The following is a 20,313-nucleotide window of genomic DNA, read 5'->3' on the forward strand; positions in this document are numbered from 1 at the left end:
CGCAGCCGCACATCCGCCCCGCTGCTCGGCACCCGCAACGCTGCCCGGGCTGCCTGCAACCAAAGGTTTTCTCAGAGCCACCAGCACGCTTCGTGGGGCGTGAGGAAGGCAGCGGCGTCTCCCCACACAACCGGGCCTTTCGCTGGGACCCCCCAAAAAAGAAAGAAAACCCACAGAGCCAGGAGTTAAAAATCAGACTTGTGCATTTCTCCTCATACAGTGTGCAACATGATGCCCCACAGAACAAACGTGCTCCAGCTGCAAGCTCCTCGTGGCACCAGCTTGCACAGGAGGTTCCAGGCACCCTGAGTGCCCTCATCCTCAGAAGTCGCTGCAGAGCCCCGCTGTGCTTTGCCCTGTGGGAATTTAGTGTTTGCATGACGCACTGGAGCGATGCAGTCCCCAGCCTTGTCCCCAGAGAGCCCCAAGCTCAGCACAGTGGAGCTGGGCAGGCATGATGGCAGCTCAGCAGTGACGTGAAGGGTCTTCGGCTTCGGCCCCAGTGGCACCACTTTGTCCCAGTGCTCTGAAATGCCCACAGAAATGCCTCCAGCTTCGCTCAGACACAAGTGCCCTCGGTGGGCACTACTCCATTCCACTCGTGGAGTTCCGGCACAGCTCTTCCAGATCTGTGGAGGCAGCAGACAGGCCCCATTAGCAGGCTGACTGATCTCAGATTAACCATTTAAATGGTTAAAGGATCCAACCCCTTCCCGTGGCCCACTGGGGGATGTCTGGGGACAGAGGCCATGCTCCACCCCATGGTACAGGCTGCAGGGTACTCACAGCGCAGCACAGTGTCCCTGATCTGCCTGAAGCTGTTCTCCTTGAGGGCCGTGTAGATGTAGTAGAGGTTCCTCAGCTCCCTGGGGTAATCTTTCCTATCAATGTCCTTCAGCACAGGGATGGTACGCCCGTTGGCCATCGGGGCCTCTGCTAATGCCTGATGCATCTGGTACCTGCACCAGGGGTCCTGCAGGAAGCTGGGGGTGATGAGCATCACCCAGCAGTGGCTGTTCTGCACAGCCTCACACAGCTCTGTCACGACAGCACTGCCCGCCACGCTGTCCCGCAGCTGCAGGAAGCAGCGCAGGCTCTGGGGTTGGCTCTCCAGGTAGGACACCAGCTCCTCCACAAACTCCAGGTCCACCTCACTGTGGCAGATGCACACATCGTAGCTCTTCGCCCAGCGCGCGCTGCTCGAGCTGCTGATGTCCACTGGGGCTGGGCGGCCAGGCCGAGCTGTGCTGGTGCTGCTGGAGGAGCTGGAGCTCCAAGCAGAGGAGGAGGAGGAGGAGAAGGAGGAGGGTGAGGACGACAGTGAGTGGCTGGTCATGCTATGAGAGCTGCTCGATGTGTGGATGGAGCTCTGCTTGGGCTTCTGCAGGAGCCGCCTAAACCATCCTGCAGAGGGGAGGGGACAGAAGGGAGGCTCAGCTCTAAGAAGCCACATCCTCCTGAGAGCCCCCCCCTCACATCCCTTAAAGTCTCTTGACCACCCTGCCTCTGCCAGTCCCTACACTGCATGGTAAGCCTTGGGGTTGTTCCCCACTTCCCTGCCCTCCAGCTCCCTTCTCCCAGCAAATCGCTCACCAGCCATAACAGGCAGTCCACCACTCAGCCTCCAAGCTCCTGCATGAAACCTCTCCTGCAAGGAGAAATGCAGAGGGGAGAGAAAGAACAATGCACCCGAGGATGCTCAGTGCATCTGCACCCCATAGGCATGCAGCTGACAGGGCTCTCAGCCCCAAAACAACCTCCACCAGGGCCGTTCCACAATGCTCACTCCACGGCAACAATTCCTGTAAACCCACACAAGCAAAAGGGACAGACAGACAGATTCACTTCCCCTTGTGCTTGGTGCAGGCTGCACATGGGATTTCACCATGACCTGGGGGGATTGCGTGGGAAAGGGGAGTTCGGGGGGCACGCAGCAGGGGCAGCCCCATGCATCACCCAGAGCCCTGTGCTGTGGGGCAGCCCCAGCTTTTTCCTCCTCACCTGCAACAGCCATGTTTGTGGCAGCAACATGCTGGCAATGTCCAATGCTGCCGTGCTGTGTAACTTGCCTGGGCCTCAGCTCTTACAGCAAGCCTTCCTCAAAACACCAGCTCCCCCTGCCACCCTTCTTCCTAAACTTTTCCCCAGAGCAATGTTTCGGATCCAGCTCCAAGCACATTGTTCAGCTGCATCCCTCTGAGCCTTTGGCATTGCTGAGGTTGTGCATGTCTGAACTCCTTTGCTCCCAAGGGCTGTGAATTGGGACGCCTCTGGCAACACCCTCACCTGCAGCACGTGATGTCAGAGCAGAAGGGCCCCTCATACCCGGAGCTGGGCCAGCCAGAGCCCAGGGGAGGGAACAGATCCTGTGAGGATGGGAGGAGAGGGAATCAGTTTCCAGGGATCGGCACAGCAGCACTACTTCCTACATTGCTTCCTACTCGGCCCATATCCCACGCCCTTGGTGCTACTCCTCCCTCAGATTTGGGTGTGCATCTCTCCCTAAAAAAACGTAGGCAGGCTCACAGGCCACCTTTGCCCAGTGAGGATCAGTTGCCTGACAGTAAGGATGCACCAGGCCCCACCTGTCTGGATGTGAGTGCACGGGGATCTGCACCTCGATGAGATCGGGGCACTGGAGCGACTCATACAAGGGATGTACTGGTGTGCCAGCAGTACGTCTGCTCCTGCTTGTTTCAACACCTCCCCCCACCCCACACTTTTCCACACTTGCATCACCTCATTCAAAATAAGCACTGGAGTCTTTCCCCCATGAAAGAAGCAGGATGCGAAGTGAGCGCCGACAAAACCTCCAGACCCACCAGCAACCCAGTAGCATACAGTGCCCTGCCCACGGAAACCACACTCCCCAGGCAATCTCCTGCTTAGTAATAGCAAAAAAGCATAAGCATGACATTAAAGAGCGGCTTAGTGGGCAAGGAACTGGGGTACCCACCTGAAATCCTTGTGTCAGAGCACAGAAGGGGCTGCATCAGACCCGGATGGCAGCACAGCATGAGGTAGGCAGGAGGGTCTTCTGGGTGGGAGGCACAGACAGAAGATATTCACTCTGGAGCCTAATAGGATCCAGTGTGAATGGCCCAGCTGAGCCACTCCTGCAGCTTCCTCCTTGCCCCAGTGCAGCTCCAACAAAGCACTCCCAGCCCCTCCCTCCTTGTAGGGAGCACTCACCAGCCCCAGCAGCAAGGAAGAGCCATCTTGGGGCTGCTGTCTCACTGGCAGGCAGACCAGCCAGCAGCTTGGGCACGGAAGTGGAGGGAGGGGAAGCCGGTAGCAATCCTGAGCTGGGAGACCAGCCCTCCCTAGGGCCTCCCTCCAGCCCTCCCACATCCGTCACAGCTGGGCCAACCCCATCAACGCAGTGAGAACAGCACCTTGAAATCTTACTGTTGCATATCCTCAAGGACCCCAAATTCTCCCTTCTCCCATCCCTGCCTCACTCACAGCAAGGGGGACAAGGGCAAAGCCACAAGCTTCTCATTTATGTGATATGCGCAAGCTGAGGGCAGCAAACAAGATGTTTTCCTCTCTGTACAAGCACTGCAGACCCACAGATCCCACCTGGAGAGTTCAGCATCACCCAGAGCACTGGAGGGGCAGCGGGGTCAGGAGGCAGCCCTATGGCTTGGCATCACGGCACCGCAGGTCAGACCACATCTGCCCTTTTGGAGCATTTCCCCTCAACAATGACAATGCAGGAAACCACCTCCAGCTGCTTAAATCCCTGCTCTGCACCCCATCACTTGCAGCGATGCACAGTGCCATTCACTGCTTCTACAGGGGACAGACAAGACCTTCCCTCACTGTCCAGGCTGGAGGTGCACAGAGGGGACTCTCACTCCCTGCTGGCAGCATCACCCCCCCATCCCTGCCGTGGGGCTGCCCGTCCCACCCCACATGCAGTGTGTGCAGCTGTGAGGAGCCCAGCGCCCCAAAGCCCAGCAGCACCGCAATCAGCCCCACCTCAGACACGAGCGCCTGCCAGCCCAGACCTTCAGGCAGACCGGGGCTCGAAGGATTTCAGCCTTTCGACCTACTAAAAGACCAACAACAGGTAAACGGCGGGTCTCCATTTTCCCTCCACATTCTCCAACCTGCACTCGGCTCCCTCTCCCCAGCAGGGCCGGCCTCTCTCACCGGCACGGAGCTCCGGGCAGCTCTGCGAGGCGCTCAGCACCGCCCCGACGCGACCAGCGCCGCTGCTGAACGGGGAGCAACCGCGCTGGGGGCGGCTGTCAGCACACGGGCCGGGGCGGCCCCGCATCGCAGTGCCCGCAGTGACTCACCGGCACAAACGAGCCCCACCTGGAAGCGCACAGCTCGCAGCCCAGGCCGCCCTCTCTCCTCTCTCCTCCCCGCTCCCTGCCCTCCGCCAACCCCCGCACAGCCGCTCTGAGCTCTGCGATACCAACCGGGCGCCCGGCAGCGCTGCCCCTCCGCCCTCACGGACGGACCGACGGACGCCCCGCCCACCGCGCGTCGCAGCCGCCATTTATTTATTTATCTATTTTTAATAGCCCCACGCTGGAAGCATCGCGAGATCTGTGCCAATTCTCGCACATGCGCTTTATTCTTCTCCCACCTCCCCCAATTTTGTGGTGGAAATTCCCGCCCCTTCCGGGACGGAGCCAATGGAAGAGCGCTATGGAAGGGGGCGGGCCAATCGCCTCCCGTTCTCCCACCCACGACTCGGCAGGGGGCGGGACGGCGCTTGCGCAGAGCGCCGCAAGGAGGGCGTCACCACGTGGGGCGGGACGCGCGGCGCCAGGTGCGTGCGGGGAGGGGGGAGCGTTGCCTTGGCGACGGCGGGCGCGGGGCGGAAGGGGCGCGAAGCGGGGCGGCGATGACAGCGGAGCGGTGATGGTAGCGGTGATGGTAGCGGGGGGCCGAGGGAAGGAGGGGGGCTGAGGGGCCGGGAGGGACCCGAGCGGCCGGGGACGCGGCGCCGCCCGCCCTCCTGACTCTGTCTGGGCCGCCCCTCCGAGCCCCCATCTTTTCCTTTGGGCTCGGCTGAAGCCTCTCTGCTCGCTTTCCTGCACCCCGGGGGCTGTGAGAGAAGACAGCGCACAGACCGTCCGGCAGCCGTTCTGTACTGCTGAGAGCAGAACGAGGTTGTGACGGGACAGATAAGCCAAGGAGCGGCAGGGTGATTTCTGCGCTGTCTCCAACTCAGTGTAGTCTGAATACGTGGAAAGTTCAGGACGTTTGAGGAGAAAAACTGGAGAACCGCTTCTTACCTGGTGAGTGCCTGGTTTGTTTTGCCTTGGTGGAACTCGCAGCAGGGTCAGCTCCTGCCCAGGCCCCGGCGTGGGGTTTTCCCTACAGCAGTGATGTCACACTTGGAGATGGTGCTGCTGAAGCTCCGTTACCCACCCGGAATGTTTGTGCTCGTGTGATCCGTGCCCTGCACAGCAGACCTTCTCCCAGACTGAAAGTCTGGAGGCTTCCAAGTCTTACTCCTCAAGAAGTAAACTGTGAAGAGCTTTGCTGTTATCAGAGCTCAGAACAAAAAGCACTTTTTTTGGAGACAGGAGGAGACGAGACATTATTTGTGGTTTGTTTTTGTTTGTTTCTTTTTGGCTGTCTGCGTTAAGTAGAGATGAAGGCTGAAGTTTGTAATCTTAGAAAACTGCCTTGGTAGCTACAAAGTCAGAGTGTTCCTAAGTCAGAATGACTTTTGGAATGTCCTCAATACTTTAGGATCGTGTAATAATTAAACTGAGTTCTCCACTTATGCTGTCCAAAATACTGCATACGTGTAAGAGGAGTAAGTGGCATCAGGCTGGGCTGTGAACAGGTGAGACAAGGAGAACAAAAGTCTGTTATGTGAGGTAGGTGGGCAGCATGTGCCCAGGGCTGTTCAGAAGGTGAAAGCGGGGTCCCTGCACACCTCTCCAAGTGCATTACAGTGCAGGCTTTCAGAAGGGGAAGGAAACGAAGCCTGGCAAGCACGCTGTGCCATAGCACTGCTCTTGGGAGAGTCAGCATGTCCTGTTTTCATTATCCAGCGTGAAAAGGTTATCTAGATTATTGGGACAACCTCTTAAATTATTCCTGCTAACACTTACAGCACAGCTGGGGCTTCCTGTAGAACTTTCACATGCATTACACTGCAGTGTTGCTCCTGGAGTTGGTGGAGCATCTGCAGGCTCACTTGTTCTGTTTGCGAGGCCAGCTTTGTACAGAGGCAGTGAAAGGACAAGGGCAATGGCTTTAAACTGAAAGAGGAGAGGCTGAGGTCAGATGTGAGGAGGAAATCCTTCCCTCGGGGCGGTGAGGCGCTGCAGTGCTGCACAGAGCTGTGCTGCCCCGTCCCTGTGGGTGGGCGCTGGGCTGGGGGGCAGCCAGCACACAGCTGGGGAGTGGAGCTGCATGGGCTGAGGTTCCTTCCAACCCAAACCGTCCGTAATCTCACTGAGGCTGCGTGACAATGAAGGCCACAGCCCCTGTAAAAAGCTGTGATTTCAGGCCAGCTGCTCTCGTACAACATTTCTGTTTGGCAAAAGCCTGCCGTTGCAGTAACCCAAACCAGGATTCTTGTTGGACTCTTGATTACAATTGGCAAGAAAAATACATAAGGGTGCATAGACCTTTCTGTTTTCCTTGCCTTTTAATAGACTTATTTTGGAGAAACGTGTGGGAGAGGAGCATTTCCTGGCAGACTTTCTGTGCTTTACGTAATTTGCTATTGAGAGCTCTCAGCATTGCGGCTTCCTTCCTTTCTGTCAGCTTGGCAGTCAGATCCCACCGAGCCCAGATGTGTGGCGGGTTTGGACGATCCCTCCTTGGCACCACGGAATGCAGTGCTCCCAGCAGCCCTTTGTAGCCAACAAATCTGTTTGTGCTTTTTCCCTCCTGCTGTTTCTGAAGCAGCGAGAGCGATGTGCTGTGAAGGTGCCTTATCCTCAGGCTCCCCAGAGAGCCTCAGCGGTACAAAGCAGCCAATCTGACCGTGCTGTGTTGTCAGAAGAAGTTGAGGAGTGGATGAGAGCCAGGGTACAAAGTGCAAAAGCGAGGAAGCCTGAGTCTTGGCTCAAAGGTGATGTAGAGATAACGAGACGAGCGCTGTGCCCGGCACAGCCGGCTGCTGCGCGCTGTGATGCACACATGTGGTGACTTTGCTTGTGGTGATTTGTCTACTGTAGAAACTGGATGGCTTCTACGGTGAGCCTGGGTAAAGAAACATTATTGGAAGATGGAATGCCCCCTGCAAAAAAGCCCAGGTAACTCCCATTACACGCCAGTGCATTTCTTCTAACGAGAGCTTTTCCCGTAACCTTGCGTCGTCCTTTAGTCAGACCGATGTTTGGCACAGAGCTCCAGCAGTCCTCTCTGTTGCTGATCCAGGAAAGGCGTTCTGTCTCTAGCTGTGCTCTCTAAGTAGTGCTTTCCTGTGGTGCATGAAACAAAGGCCTTAAAGCTGAGCATGTGCCCAAGAATTCCTTGCTGCTGGTTTCCTTAACCCCAAAGCCAGGCTGCATCTTGCGCAGAAGGCTTCGTTGTGCTGCTCTGTCTCCCTGTTGGGTGTTAGCCCTCATTCAGGTGCTGCCCTGCTGTGCTCCTGCACAATGTGGGATGGCACATCCTGGTAGCTCAGGCAGTTCCTCAAGTTAGCTGGATTTTGCTGCATGAGAGGCTAAATAATTGCACTCTGGAGGCTCTCTGTACTTACAAGTAGGTTGTCTGGCACTTCTCTGAATTGCAGTTGCATGTAGTGAAATTGTGAGCCTTTGTGACGCCAGCCTGTGGGGCTCTGCCTGTTCCTGAAGGATACTGAGTTGTCTCTCTCCTGCTTACCAAAGAGCCATAATGGACATTTTGATGAAAAACTTAGGCAGCGAGTGCCTCAGCTGTCCTTGATTTGCACGTTCCATGACTCAGGGCATCCTTCTACGTGTGATGGTGCCAGCTGTGCTGCTTTCTCCTCTTGCAGGAAGCTGTTGCCAAGCCTAAAAACCAAGAAGCCTCGGGAACTTGTTCTGGTGATCGGAACAGGAATCAGCGCTGCGGTTGCTCCCCAGGTCCCAGCTCTGAAGTCTTGGAAGGGTTTGATCCAGGCCCTCCTGGATGCCGCTATTGACTTTGATCTTCTGGAAGATGAAGAAAGCAAAAGGTTTCAGAAGTGTCTCCATGAGTACAAGAACTTGGTGCACGTTGCCCATGACCTTATCCAGAAGCTCTCTCCGGTGAGTGCTGCAGTGCGTCTGTGTCCAGTGGCTTTGGAGGCACAGCAGGTCCTGCATTTACAGGGAGTCGAGCACCTGCCGTTTCTGGGCTGGGTTCCTGAGGGGGTTTTGGGCCAGGAGCTCCCAGAGCTGTCAGTGTCCCTTGGACAGCCGAGGGCCCCCAGCAGCTGCATGATTCCCAGGGACTGAACACCAACTGCTGGCATTTCATGCTGAGCTTGCCAGGGAAGCGTGTGAAGGGCGAGAGGAAATCCGTCCCGTTGTGCAGAGTGACGCTCCTTTATCTCTGAGCTGCAGAGCTGAGTCAATAAGTCTGGATGGAGCAATGCCTGGTGAACGTCTCTTCTCAGATGTTCTCTTGTTCTTGCTCTTCGACCTGAAAATAAATCTGATAAAAGTGCAGTGTTTGCCTTGCAAGGCCCTACAGCTTTGCAGAGCTCTTCAAGAAACGCGTGGGTAGTTCTTGTGTATTCATTTGGCACAAAGTATGAAAAGAAAGCAGGCTCTGATCTTAATCTCTCTCTGCTCCTCAGCGCACAAGCAATGTTCGCTCAACATTTTTCAAGGACTGTCTGTACGAGGTGTTTGATGACCTGGAATCTAAAATGGAAGATTCTGGGAAACAGCTGCTTCAGTCAGTGCTTCACCTGATGGAAAACGGGGCGCTGGTGTTAACCACAAACTTCGACAACCTGCTGGAACTGTACGCAGCACACCAGGGGAAGCACCTGGAGTCTCTTGACCTGACGGATGAGAAGAAGGTAAAGGATGTTGATCCAGGGCTGAGCTGGGACAACGTGGGCTGGTGCTGTTATGCCCACGTCAGGGGTTGTGCTGCTAACAGTAATGTGCATCGTGTCGGGTGAAGGGCAGGCAGAGGCTCTGACAGTTTGGGGTGGTGAGGAGCGACGACGCAGGCTGGTTTCTAAGGCGCAGTTCTTACTGGCTGATGTCCAGTGCTCAGGAGCAGCCTTTGAGCCTGGTGTTCCTCCGGTCTCTGTCCCTGAAACCTGTGGCTGGGCCTTGCTGCAATACGGTGAGCCTTGCTTCCACGTGAGGCTTGGATTGACAGCTCTCACCGAAACTGGCAACCCTGGGCAAAAAGCAGAGCTGGCCTGTCTGCTGTAATGTGCCTCTTGTAGGAGGGCTTTTTGAGAGAGGGCTCTGGCCTGGCAGGCAGCAAGCTGCGACTCCTGGGTCCTTCGTCCTTCCTACCCTCTGCCCTGCCTCCAGAAGGGCCGGGCAGCTCTGTGTGCCACAGACCTCGTGCTGCATTTGTAGCTGTTGGCCTCAGACACTTCCCTGCCTGCCCGGGGCTTCAGCCAGGCAGAAAATGAGTGGCAAACAGCACAGCCCGTGCCCCCAGCACTGCCCTGCTTTACACCGGGGGTTTTACTCGTGCAAATCACAGTGCTGCTCCGTTTGTGGATGCTGTGAAGTAATCTGTTTCTTTCCATCCTGACTTGTTTCTGTGCTTTGTTTCCTCTGTGACCTCTTAATCTCCATGGCTGCAGGTACTTAGAGCAATACAAATCAGCGTTCTAATTATTGCCAGCTTAAATGAGCTGCGGTCTGTAGGAGTAAACCGAGAGCCTCAAAGTGGCTTTCTGAAATGAAGGTCAGCTGCTGAGCTTTCTCAGGGCCTGGGGGAGCAAAAAATGAACTCGATGGACTCGAAGAAATTTGCTGACATTATATTCCATTTGTCCCCCTTTTCTGCTGAGCCTGGCGCACTGATCATAGTCTCTTCCAGTGACGTTAGCCATTCCTCTGTAGTGTTGAACCAAGAAGTGCCATAGGCTACTGACGTAGAGGCTGTTGAACTCACAACCTCTTGAGGAAACGAGATGAACGTGAGGAAGAAGCTGCCTTTGAGAAGCTTCTCCAGAGCCTCCACTTTAAAGCACACAGTTCAGCACCCGAAGAGGTGGGAGACGAGTCTTAGGGCAGGAGCTGCAGAAGACCCAGCGAGGCCGTGCCATAGCAGCTGTGCTGGAAGCGCTCGCTCACACTGGCGCCGTTTGTTCTGGCAGGTGCTGGAATGGGCCCAGGAGAAGAGGCAGCTCAGTGTCCTGCACATCCACGGTGTGTACACCAACCCCAGCGGCATCGTGCTGCACCCAGCCGGCTACCAGAACGTGCTGCGCAACACCGAGGTGATGGTGAGCTGTGAAGAGCCCCGTAGGTTCGGAGCCAGATTCCTTCTGAAATAGGCTCTGCTCTTACCGAGAACATCTTTCCTGTTTTCTCTTCAAGCGAGAGATTCAGAAGCTGTATGAAAACAAGTCGTTCCTGTTCTTGGGCTGTGGTTGGACTGTTGATGACACCACGTTTCAGGCCCTCTTTCTAGAAGCTGAGAAGCACAAGTCAGACCTGGAGCACTTCATGCTCGTGCGGAGAGGAGATGTGGACGAGTTTAAGAAGCTCCGTGAGAACATGCTGGACAAGGGCATTAAAGTGATTTCCTATGGAGATGAGTACACAGACCTGCCCGAGTACTTTGGGAGGCTGGCGAGTGAGATTGCCACGCGGGGCCGAGCAGGTATGGGCTGTGTGCACCTTGCAGGTGGTCCCTGGAGCACAACACGGCATCACTGCCTCTTTTTCTCTGTCCTGTATTTCCCCCCACCCAGTTTTCTGCATTTGTAGCTGGATTTGGGGCTTATTTTCACACAATCACTGCATGTTCATGTAGTTAAAACAGCTCTACTGCTTCTGACTCATCCATACCTAACTTTTTTCATGCAGCTGGCATCATTTGTTCTCTTTCTAGTGAAAGGAAAGTGCGTTCCAGGCTCATTATTTGGTCTCAGTGATCTGCACACTACTCAGACTGAGCCAATTCTCTAACAAATGAGATTTCACACTAATAAATCATAAAAATCAGAAACAAGCTTGCTAACCAGAGCCTTGCTGGTGTGTGTCCTGAAGGTAAAACCCAGCCAGGAGGGCGTCACGGGGAATCCCTCAGTTGCTCCTGAAGTGCCATCCATTCCTGGAGCAGCGCAGGCTGAATGCTGACGGTTGCCTCCTGCCTTCCCAGCCCATACCCACGCTCTGCTCTGTTTCAGGTGTGCCTAAGGAGGGACAACAGCTGAACGGCTCCGCCGCAGCGCACGCTGAGATAACAGGTAAGGTTCCCGCAGGTGCAGAGAGGCTCCTGGTGCAGCAGCGCCACCCGCCGTGCGGTGCTGAGCCCCACTGCTGCCTCGTCCTGCGCGGCGTCGCTGCACGGCCAGCCCCGGTTCGGAGCAGAGGCTCCACCGCCCCGCGGCACCCGGCGTCCCTCTTTCCAACCACCTCGCCGGGTGCCGCAGGAGCGGCGCGGGCCCAGGCCGGTTCTGCAGGGCCTTTCCTTCCCACAGGCTGCAGCACGTGAGCCGCAGGCCAGGAGCGACGCCGCGCTCCTACAGCGCAGGGAGCCGCAGCACCGCACGAGGGGAGGAGCAGCGCTTTGCTCAGAGCTGCTGCTGAGGAGCGCGGCGCCGAGGGCTGGGCCCCTCCTCACAGATACCTGGCGACCGACTGTCCTTTTTAGCAAGGCTGTTTGCTGGGGGATGAGCTCTCCCCACCTCAGCTGCAGCCTCCTGTAATTTCATACTTAATGCCTTTGTATTCTGTACTTTCACTTCAGAATGAAACTTGAGCAGTTTTTGTTTTGGTTTGCTTTTTTTTTACTTGAAGCTCTAGTTTTATAGTCCTTCCTTTGTACTGTACAGTATTTTGTATGTTGAAGCTCCTATTAAAGGCCTGTTCAGTTCCATTACCCTTTTGGCTGCTGTTTGGTTTGCATGCACACGTCACAGCCTGAAGGCAGAGGCAGCAGCCTGTCTCCCCCGAGAAGGAAAGGGGTCTTGGCTGAAGGCAAGCTAGTTGTACACAGAAAACAAATTATGAAGTTTATTTATATAAATTATGTCTCTTAGCAGACAGCATTCAATTTATTGCACTAGAGCACATCTGCAATACGGAGCTACAAGACATCATAAGAGAGTTTTGTATTATTCAATGTAGCACTTTAGACCAGGATCAAGAGGCACTCTAAAGGGGGGGAGAAAGGGGTGCAGGGAAGCAGCAAGCAGCCACCACTGTCTTCCAGTATTTTTTTTCTTTTATTACATAGTTGAGGCAGCAAACAACGCTGAGGCCAGCAGGCAGAAGAGCCGCAGGGGCACACTGCCCTCCATCGCTGGCCGGTGGAACAACCAGCACTGCCAGACACTGCTGCAGTTCTCTGGGTGCCCTGCAGCGAGACCCCAGCGACAAAAGAAATGGGGGCCATAAGGCAGTTTAGCATCTCCCCGGGAGCCCCTGCTTGCCCAGGACAGGGGCAGGCTGTTGCAATTTTTGGTTTATCAACTTTGGTGAGCTGCTACAGCCAAAGTTAGCAGCACTGTGAACGGTCAGGTGGTCTAATGCTGTCACTGAGCAGCAGCTGTCCCTGTTGTATGGTCTGCAAGAGCACAAAAGAGCAGCTTGGGGCTCAGTACCCACCTGCAGCCCTGCCCAACAGTGCACAGCTGCTGCCAGTGACAGCACAGCCCCAACGACAGCAGGTCCTTGCGCTGCCACTTGGATAGCATGAACAATACAAAGCTCTGGTTTCAGCCTCTGCATGAGGGAGGCCGAGTTATTGGAACAGAATGAAGGAATCCAGGGGCAGGGCTATACTGAGCAAAGCCCCACAGCTGATCAGGGAGGAACGCTCCAAGTAGAGAAGAGAGCTTTCATCTACAAATACACCATAGTCAATAAATATGGCAGGAGAGCATGGACCTAACTGGAATAAGCACAAGGTGATCAGCTAACACCTTCCTTCCTACTTTATGCTCATGCAGTGTTGGAAGAGCACACCAGCGAGCACTGAGATCAGATGGGCAGGGGAAGCACAGCCCTTGCACCCGCATCCCTTCATTCTGTTCTGCACTACACTGGAAAGACTAGTCAGTCACAGGGTGAAGCATGTTCTTCTGAGACATCTGCAAACAGCAATTTGGTGCAATACTTGATTTTAGGCCTTCATGAGCGCTGCGACCACAGCCTTGGCGTTAAGGCTACGCAGATCACAGTAGGTTTGTCCAGTACCAACAAAAACGATGGGCTTGCTTGTGATGTAGGTCATAGAGATGGCGGCGCCGACCTGCCGAGGGGACGAGCACCATTAGCAGGCCAGCCTCCCCCTGTACAGCCTGCTGCTCCATAAGAACATTTCCAGTTCACTGCAGACTTCAGAGGGAGCAAAAAAAGGGCCCAAGAATGCAACAACAAGGATCCAAATTTCTGAGCCTGAAGCTCTGAGTTTTGGAGAACACACAGAAACACACAGGCTGCTCCCAAGGATGCAGGCACCTCACACCCCATGCTCAGCTCCATGGGCAGGCAGGAGGCCAGGGGGCATTGCAGCTGGCATAACTGGGTGTCAGTGGCACCTGCAGCCACAAGTCATCTCCCACCAGGATTTCACATTCTGCAGATCTCACTCCCTATGCTGCATAAGCAGGTTCACCCTGATTTAAAGCCACGTTATTCTGCTTGGCATTTAATGCAGGCTCTGAGTGCCTGATTCAGCTGCACTTCCCTTGGGATGTGCTTGCTGCAGCTGTCCCAGTATTACCTCCTCAGGGGAGCACAAACATTCAGCCTTCTTATGTTTTCCAGAACTGTACAGTCCCAATTCCACATCCCTCAGTCAATTCTGCCAAAGAACTGGGACACCTCACGGCCATTTGTCCACAGGGACAGAAATCAGTCTGCTTCGTTTTGTCTAGATGGCTGGAGCGCATTTTAACACAAAGGACAGCCTCTAGGAGAGGCCATAAGTGGCCAATGAAAACAGCCCCTGTTTGTTGACTGCAGCTCTTCCCTCCTGTCACCAGCAGGAAGCTCTCTGCCAGGGTAAGGTTGGAGAAAACCCCCCGAGCACGAAACGCTCCCCTTACCTTGTCATCGATGGTATCAAACTTGGTGAGCACAATTCCATCAATGAGCCGGGGCGTCTGGGCCATGGAGTGGTCAGCCAGGGCCTTGTTGAACTTGACCTGAGGAAGAGAACATCCTCAAGAAACGAAGTTGTGTCGCCGACCCCGTCTGAAACACCCATAAAACCCACGCAGATCTGCCCTTCCCAGAAAGCAGCTCTGCACACTCACCAGCTGATCCACAGCCTCGTTTCCCACCAGAGCCTCTCCAACGAAAAGGACCAAGTCAGGAGCGTTGACGGCAATGAGTTTTGCCAGGGCTGTCATCAAGGGGGCATTGTCCTGCATGCGGCCCGCCGTGTCCACCAGCACCACGTCGAAGCCCTGGTTACGAGCTGCGGAGACGCGGAGAAAGCGTAAGCAGAGGAAGGCCAGGGTCCCAGCCGGCCCCGCCTGCGCCGCTCCTTCCTACCATAGGAGATGGCCTCCATGGCGATCCCTGCAGCGTCCTTCCCGTAGCCCTTCTCGTACAGCTGCACCATGCTCCGCCCGCCGTGGCTCTCCGGGGGGTGCAGGGCGTTGAGGCGCCGGGTGTGAGTGCGGAGCTGCTCCACGGCCCCTGCTCGGAACGTGTCGCAGGCAGCAATGAGCACGCTGAAACCATTCTCAATCAGCCAGAACGAGATCTGCGGCCAGCAATGGAAAAGCCTCGTTAGCGGCCCGAGCCCCGTCCCGTCCCAGGGCCGCCGGCGCCGTGCCCCACCTTGGCCAGGTTGGTGGATTTCCCAACGCCGTTGACGCCGCAGAAAGTGACCACGTAGGGCCGGCGGTGCCGCTGCGCATCCATGACGTCCCGGAGCACGTCCACGCGGCGCTGCGGCTGCAGGATCTGCACTAAGGCCTCCTGCAGGGCCTGCTTCACTGTTGAGGTCACAGCTGGGAAAAAGGAGATGAAAGGAGAACGTGGCACACCTGGAAAGCCCTGCAGAGAAGCCCTGATCCCCAAATTACCAACGCGAGGAGGCCAGGAAGACATTGGGTACCATAGATTCACCAGGTTGGAGAAGCAGGGGACCCAGGCCAGCGAGCTGCACGCACCAATAAGAACACAAGCAGGGCACAACCACTTACTGGTGAACGTTCCCATCACTTTCCCTTCCAGTTTCTTCGCCACTGATTCACAGAGCTGGACTGCAATTTCAGCTGCCACATTTTTTGCTTTGGGAGAGAGAGAGACAGAGAGAAGAGAGCAGGGTTATCAGAGCAGGACGGACGGCACACGTTGGACACCAGCATCACACCAGGCCTGGGAGCTTGGCGCAGAGGGAAGAGTGGAAGTGAAGGATCCCCTCCTGATTTCACCATTCAGACAAAGCCACGCACAGCAGACCCACACGTACCAATCAAGTGATCTTTCATCTTCTCCAGGACTGGGTCCATGTCCTGTCTTGTCAAACTCTTGGAGCCCACCAGGCCTTTCAGCATGCCAAACATACCTCCGAGGCCACCTTTCTTTGTGCTGCACAGAAGCAGAACACTTATCTTAGGTGTGAACTGCACAGCGCATGCAGCAGCCAGCAGCAGGGAGAGACAATAGCCTGTCACAGCTGACAAACAGACCTGTCTGTACCTGCTGCATTACTGAATAGTCTGGAAAATGAATTATGGGAGGGAAATCACGAAGGATGCAGCAGTCAGGGCCTCAGGAGCCTCTACCTGGGTTTTGAAGCGTTCTGAATAGTCTTCTCCTCTTCAGCTTCTTCATCACTCTCATATTCGAGGTCATAGAGGCGGCCAGGCTCACGGTTTCGATCCTTAAGGGCCTGCAAGATGAATGCAGCACACTGAGAAGTGGCAACTGCTGAATGTTATTTTCCCAGCTTGCTTTCAATAGGAACAGCATCAGCTGCAGTCAGCAGATGCAGCTCTACAGACCCCTGCCACAAGTGCTCAGTGGTTTGGTCAGATTGGCGCATGCAGATCTGGTGCTGTTTGCAGCAGAAGAAAACCTCCTCCAGGCAGCAGCTGGGCGCCCTGATCCCCTCTTCCAGCACTTGCTCAGCCACTCTCGGTGATGCCCCGCTGACTCCAGAGCACAACAAAGCAGACACCATGACCTGACTTCTTACCATATCAGGCTCAAACTCCTCCACGGGAGAGGCCTCTGAGTTCCCGTTGGTAGTGGAGTTACTGTAATCAAGTACTTTGGCGTTAGAGTTCCCCAGATCCCACACTCGGGGTTTCTTCCCCTTCTCCTTCTGAGCATCAGGCTTTGGAGACTTGCTGAAATAAAGACCACAGACATTTTGTTCTGCTGAGTGAAGTATGAGCAAACTCCTCCTTAGAGGCTTCAAAAACTCAAAGTCCAGCTATCAAAAAAGGCAAAAATCCAGGCTAAAACTGACCAATGCCAAATCTCCACAGAGTTTATCTATCTGAACTTTAGCCTTGTCTCAAGCTCAGTATGGCCTGCTTTAACCCAAGCCAGCCATCAGCTCACCCTTTACTTGCTGTGGGAAAAACTCCCCCCCATAAAAGAAATCTGGACCCCACACGAGGTCTGGATTTTGAACACCATCCTGTACTTTGAGCACATTCTGAGGATTAACAGGATGATTTTCAGGGGCAATGAAGGAAAGAGAAGCTCAGTATCACCGAGGGATGGCACGGAGCCTCCAGCAAGAGCCGGGCTGCAGCACGTGTGGATTCACCACAGCCTGACTGTGCCCTCGCAACCCACCTGGACTTCTCCCCTGCTTTCATGTGTCTCTTGAAGAATTCTTCCCGGTTCTTCTGCAGTATTTCATCCTTGGTCAGTTCCTCCCTGTCCCCAGGGGCCGAGGATTGCTTTTCACTTGGGGCTGCTTTACTGGAGGCTGTAACAGCTTCATTCCCTGAAGGAAAGAGCACCAGCACAAGCTCAGCCTTTTAGAACTAGCAGAAAGAGCCAGCACTACACTGACTGTACGTGAGAAACTCCTCTGTGAAGACAGAGGCCCGTTCCTGCCTCACCTCTGAGATTTTAGAAGCCTCAGGCCACATGAGCATCTTATTTCAGCCCAAAGGCAGCTGCATTTGGGATCCCATTTTCCCAAGATCAGCAGTTTATGAACCAGCTCTCCCAGACATCTTTGTACGTTGGTCATTCCCCATCTCAGAACCAAGAATGCTAAGAAGCCACGCCATTACAAGAGCACCACTCTGCCTGTCACTGCCCTAACCGAAGGGCTGTCCTCCCCAGTCTGGGCATATGGCAGCACTACCACAGCAGATGAAGTGCATTAAGCAGGACTCTTCCCTCCTGTGCTGGCTGTGACCAGAAGACCCTGAACAGCACTCAGGTGCTGAGGAATGATTAGAGAAGCACAGGCGGGGCCACACGTGACCCACATTTCACAACCCTGGAATATCTGCACCCCTCCCACACACACACACACGCCTCCCTTCAACTCACCTTCCTTTTTGGAACCTTTGTTCTTCTTGTTCTTGACTTTCTCCTTTGGTTTCTCCCCTCTGGTCTCTATCATACACTTGACAGTCTTCTGGGATTTCACAGACTGCTCAAACGTCTTCATCACGGTGGGAGCTCGGACCTTACTGCTCTCCTCTGCTTCCCTGCAGGACAGTGCCCATGAGCCTGAACTGCAGCCCCGTGCCGCCCAGCCCCCGACCTGTGCCTGCTCTAGACAGAAGCAACACTGAGCAGCTCGGCCCTTCCCACACACCATTTCTATCAGGTTTTTGGCTATTACGGCCTCATCTGCTACCACACGGCAAGCAGCACAACTGAAGAGCAGAGCCCCCAGCTCAGACACGGCGCTGAGCTGTGGGAAGGAGAGCTGCTCACCGGAGGAGGCGCAGGAAGTCATCTTTAAAATCGAAGGTGCCGTTCAGGACGCCCAGGGCGCCCTTCTGCTGGAACTCATTGCGGTATTTGTCTCTGAACTCCTTGTGAACATCATCTATCAACTTGTCCACGTAGGTTAGAGTCAGGATCTTCTGAAATCCCACCTGCAACAACGCGCAGTGGAAAGATGTCGCCCTAAGCAAACGGCACTTAAGTAATTAAAAAGGCTAAAACCATTAATTGCGGCGCATCGACCTTCCTGCATTTCAGACACTCGGTATGAAGTTCTTTAATTTCAGGCACCAGATGATGCAGGCTTCAGGCTGAGTTTCCTAATCTGACCTCCCAAGCTTTTAATACGTTCTCTCAAAAAAGAAAAAAGCACAGTGCAGAGCTCTGCTTTAAAACGTGACTCCCAAAACAACGCTGTTTCATAGCAACAAGGCACGCACTGAAAGGCCAGAAAGCCTCGTGCTTATCTGTATGCATCCAAACAACACCGTGTGGAGCCCCTGAGATAAGGAATAGAGTTCAAGGAGAAAAGCATCACAGCTTTCCTGAAGTTGAAAAGACCAGGCGCTCTGTTTTTTTCTGTCATAAATCCAAACACAGACTTCTCATCGGTGATGAGGTTTTCTTAGAACGTAAGTCTGTGCTGTTTCCATTCCGCTCAAAGCTGGATTCTTAATCCTATCACTGCTGACTAAAATAAACCAGCACAATCCACAGCAGCACAACTGAAGGAGCAGCCACACCTCGCCCACAAAACCCAGCCCTCAGACAGCAAAACCCTACAGTGTGCTGGGAAAGCCCACCAAGAACACAGCGGGCAGGCAAAGCACCAGGGGTGACCTCAGTGAAGAGCATTCCTCACCCGAAAATCCCAGAGCAAGAAGCTCGGCCAGGCAGAGACAAAACACAGCAGTATCTGAAGCATCAGTTTGCTCAAGATGCACAGGTGACAGTTCTGTGTGCACGAACACCCCTGTCCAAACAGGACGGCTTGTGGCCACCTGCAGCCCACGTGCTGCTCTTCCCAGGCTGTCTCCATGGCAGCTCTGCACGCCCTGCACCAGCTGTTCTGCTCCAGCCCAGCTCAGTGGCAGCCACTGGGTGTTTGACACGTGGCCCAGCTGCAGCATTTCTCAATGGGCACCAAACTCTTCTGGTGGCGCAGGTGGAGGAGGAGGAGCAACGGGGACATTGCGTGCCAGGGAAAGCGTCACCTCCCCTGTGTGCAAGACGCCTTTTGCACCACATAGCACTGAGCTAAGCCCTGTTTTTGTGAGGTTTTAATAAGTCAAGGGAAAGCCTCAGACCCACAGGAAGGCAGAACGCAACATTTGTGCCTTCCTGGAGCTTCTGACCAAGCCACAAATCTCCCTGAGCACTCTTCCTCTTCTGAGCTTCAACAAGCCCCTTACTGACAGTCCCTCAGAGCAGACAGCATGGCAGCCAATCACGAAAACAAAGCATTTAGAGACCAGGGCAGCCCGAGGGGGGGCACTTACCACAAACACCAGCTCAAACTGGTTGTCCAGCTTGTACTTGAGCGTGAGGGCTTCATGGGTGAAGGAGTTGTTGCCACCTCGCTCCTATGGGATGGACCCATCAATTCAAGGTGGTGACAGGGTGACAGCAACAGTGTGACACCTCCCCTTACTATTCCTCCTTTTCCCCCAGCCAGAACAAATCCCCCGCAATGGGGACACTATTCCAGGCGCAGCCCTCAGCGCCCAAATAGGGACCCCTGCCCACCACCACCCCCACCACCCCCCCCGCCAGCCCAGGATTCCCGCCCCCCCCCTCCAAAGCGGCTCTCCAAAATTCGGCGGTGCTGAGCCACACCGCACATCTCCCACATACGAGGCTCCTCTTCGTCCCGCCCCCCCCCCCACGCAGGAGCTCTGCCCTCAGCTCCTCTCCTCACAGAGGCAGCCGCGGCCTCTCCCTCTCTCCCCCTCTCGCAGGCCCCTCCCTCACGCAGGCCTCAGCCGCCGCTCCCCCGCCCCGGCGGACCTGCAGAAGCACGGAGCGGATGAGGGCGTTGACAGGGGCAGTAGCGGCGGAGGCGGGCCCGCGGACGCCCTGGAAGCACCAGAGGACGAGCCCGCCCTTGCTGAAGATGGTGAAGAAGTCCAGCATGGCGGCGCCGGGCCGGGCTGCGCGCACACGTCGCACTGCTCCGCGCACTTCCGCCGGAAGTCACTGTATAGCCACGGAGCTTCCCATTGGCTGTTAGGCCAAAAGAGGATGTGGGGGGGAAAGCCAATGGCGAGACGAGGAGGGGCGGAAGGGGCGTGAAGGCGGGGCAAAGGGCAAAGGGCAAAGGGCAAAGGGC

The 20,313-nt window shown here is 55.2% G+C and overlaps 3 protein-coding genes across 23 annotated transcripts; 1 reads left to right on the forward strand and 2 right to left on the reverse strand.

Annotated features, from left to right (window-relative positions):
* Window positions 1–185: 185 nt before the first annotated feature.
* On the reverse strand, window positions 186–7,169 carry TIRAP (TIR domain containing adaptor protein). Of its 21 annotated transcripts, none has more exons than XM_052697155.1 (7): window positions 5,259–7,169; window positions 3,985–4,054; window positions 2,957–3,034; window positions 2,740–2,881; window positions 2,287–2,366; window positions 787–1,404; window positions 186–629 (listed from the first exon to the last, which is right to left on the reverse strand). In XM_052697155.1, exons 4-7 carry the CDS (start codon window positions 2,742–2,744, stop codon window positions 586–588), a joined length of 747 nt encoding a protein of 248 aa, XP_052553115.1. In that variant the 5' UTR covers window positions 2,745–2,881; window positions 2,957–3,034; window positions 3,985–4,054; window positions 5,259–7,169; the 3' UTR covers window positions 186–585. The 21 variants fall into 21 exon arrangements, with proteins under 21 accessions (XP_052553115.1, XP_052553109.1, XP_052553113.1 ...); XM_052697149.1 differs by having other exon boundaries at window positions 2,957–3,037; XM_052697153.1 differs by having other exon boundaries at window positions 2,957–3,070.
* FAM118B (family with sequence similarity 118 member B) lies at window positions 4,567–11,682 on the forward strand. Its single transcript, XM_052697126.1, is given in 9 exon segments — window positions 4,567–4,603; window positions 4,606–4,789; window positions 7,167–7,244; window positions 7,955–8,207; window positions 8,741–8,968; window positions 10,241–10,369; window positions 10,464–10,749; window positions 11,279–11,338; window positions 11,573–11,682. Coding segments are annotated over 9 exon segments (1,254 nt in total). The 5' UTR covers window positions 4,567–4,581; the 3' UTR covers window positions 11,587–11,682.
* A 398-nt stretch (window positions 11,683–12,080) lies between these two features.
* SRPRA (SRP receptor subunit alpha) lies at window positions 12,081–20,164 on the reverse strand. Its single transcript, XM_052697101.1, has 14 exons — window positions 19,992–20,164; window positions 19,484–19,567; window positions 17,973–18,136; window positions 17,580–17,740; window positions 16,866–17,019; window positions 16,255–16,408; window positions 15,842–15,948; window positions 15,526–15,644; window positions 15,257–15,343; window positions 14,889–15,061; window positions 14,598–14,811; window positions 14,357–14,520; window positions 14,147–14,245; window positions 12,081–13,347 (listed from the first exon to the last, which is right to left on the reverse strand). The coding sequence occupies exons 1-14, from the start codon at window positions 20,115–20,117 to the stop codon at window positions 13,219–13,221; spliced, it is 1,935 nt and encodes a 644-aa protein (XP_052553061.1). The 5' UTR covers window positions 20,118–20,164; the 3' UTR covers window positions 12,081–13,218.
* Between the last annotated feature and the right edge of the window lie 149 nt (window positions 20,165–20,313).

The sequence above is a fragment of the Tympanuchus pallidicinctus genome, unplaced genomic scaffold (genome assembly GCF_026119805.1).
Source record: "Tympanuchus pallidicinctus isolate F22 unplaced genomic scaffold, pur_lepc_1.0 scaffold30, whole genome shotgun sequence".
Taxonomy (NCBI): domain Eukaryota; kingdom Metazoa; phylum Chordata; class Aves; order Galliformes; family Phasianidae; genus Tympanuchus; species Tympanuchus pallidicinctus.

Bases quoted from the DNA above. Each gene is read 5' to 3' on its own strand.
- TIRAP (XM_052697155.1), bottom strand. The intron at 1,405-2,286 runs GTGAGGGTGTTG...TCCCCTCTGCAG, and splicing joins TCTGACATCACGTGCTGCAG to GATGGTTTAGGCGGCTCCTG. The intron at 630-786 runs GTGAGTACCCTG...CTGCCTCCACAG, and splicing joins CAGGGACACTGTGCTGCGCT to ATCTGGAAGAGCTGTGCCGG.
- SRPRA (XM_052697101.1), bottom strand. From the start codon at position 20,117: ATGCTGGACTTCTTCACCATCTTCAGCAAGGGCGGGCTCGTCCTCTGG. The intron at 17,020-17,579 runs GTGAGTTGAAGG...TCTTTCCTTCAG, and splicing joins CAAAGGTTCCAAAAAGGAAG to GGAATGAAGCTGTTACAGCC. The intron at 15,344-15,525 runs GTACGTGTGGGT...TCTCTCCCAAAG, and splicing joins GATGAAAGATCACTTGATTG to CAAAAAATGTGGCAGCTGAA.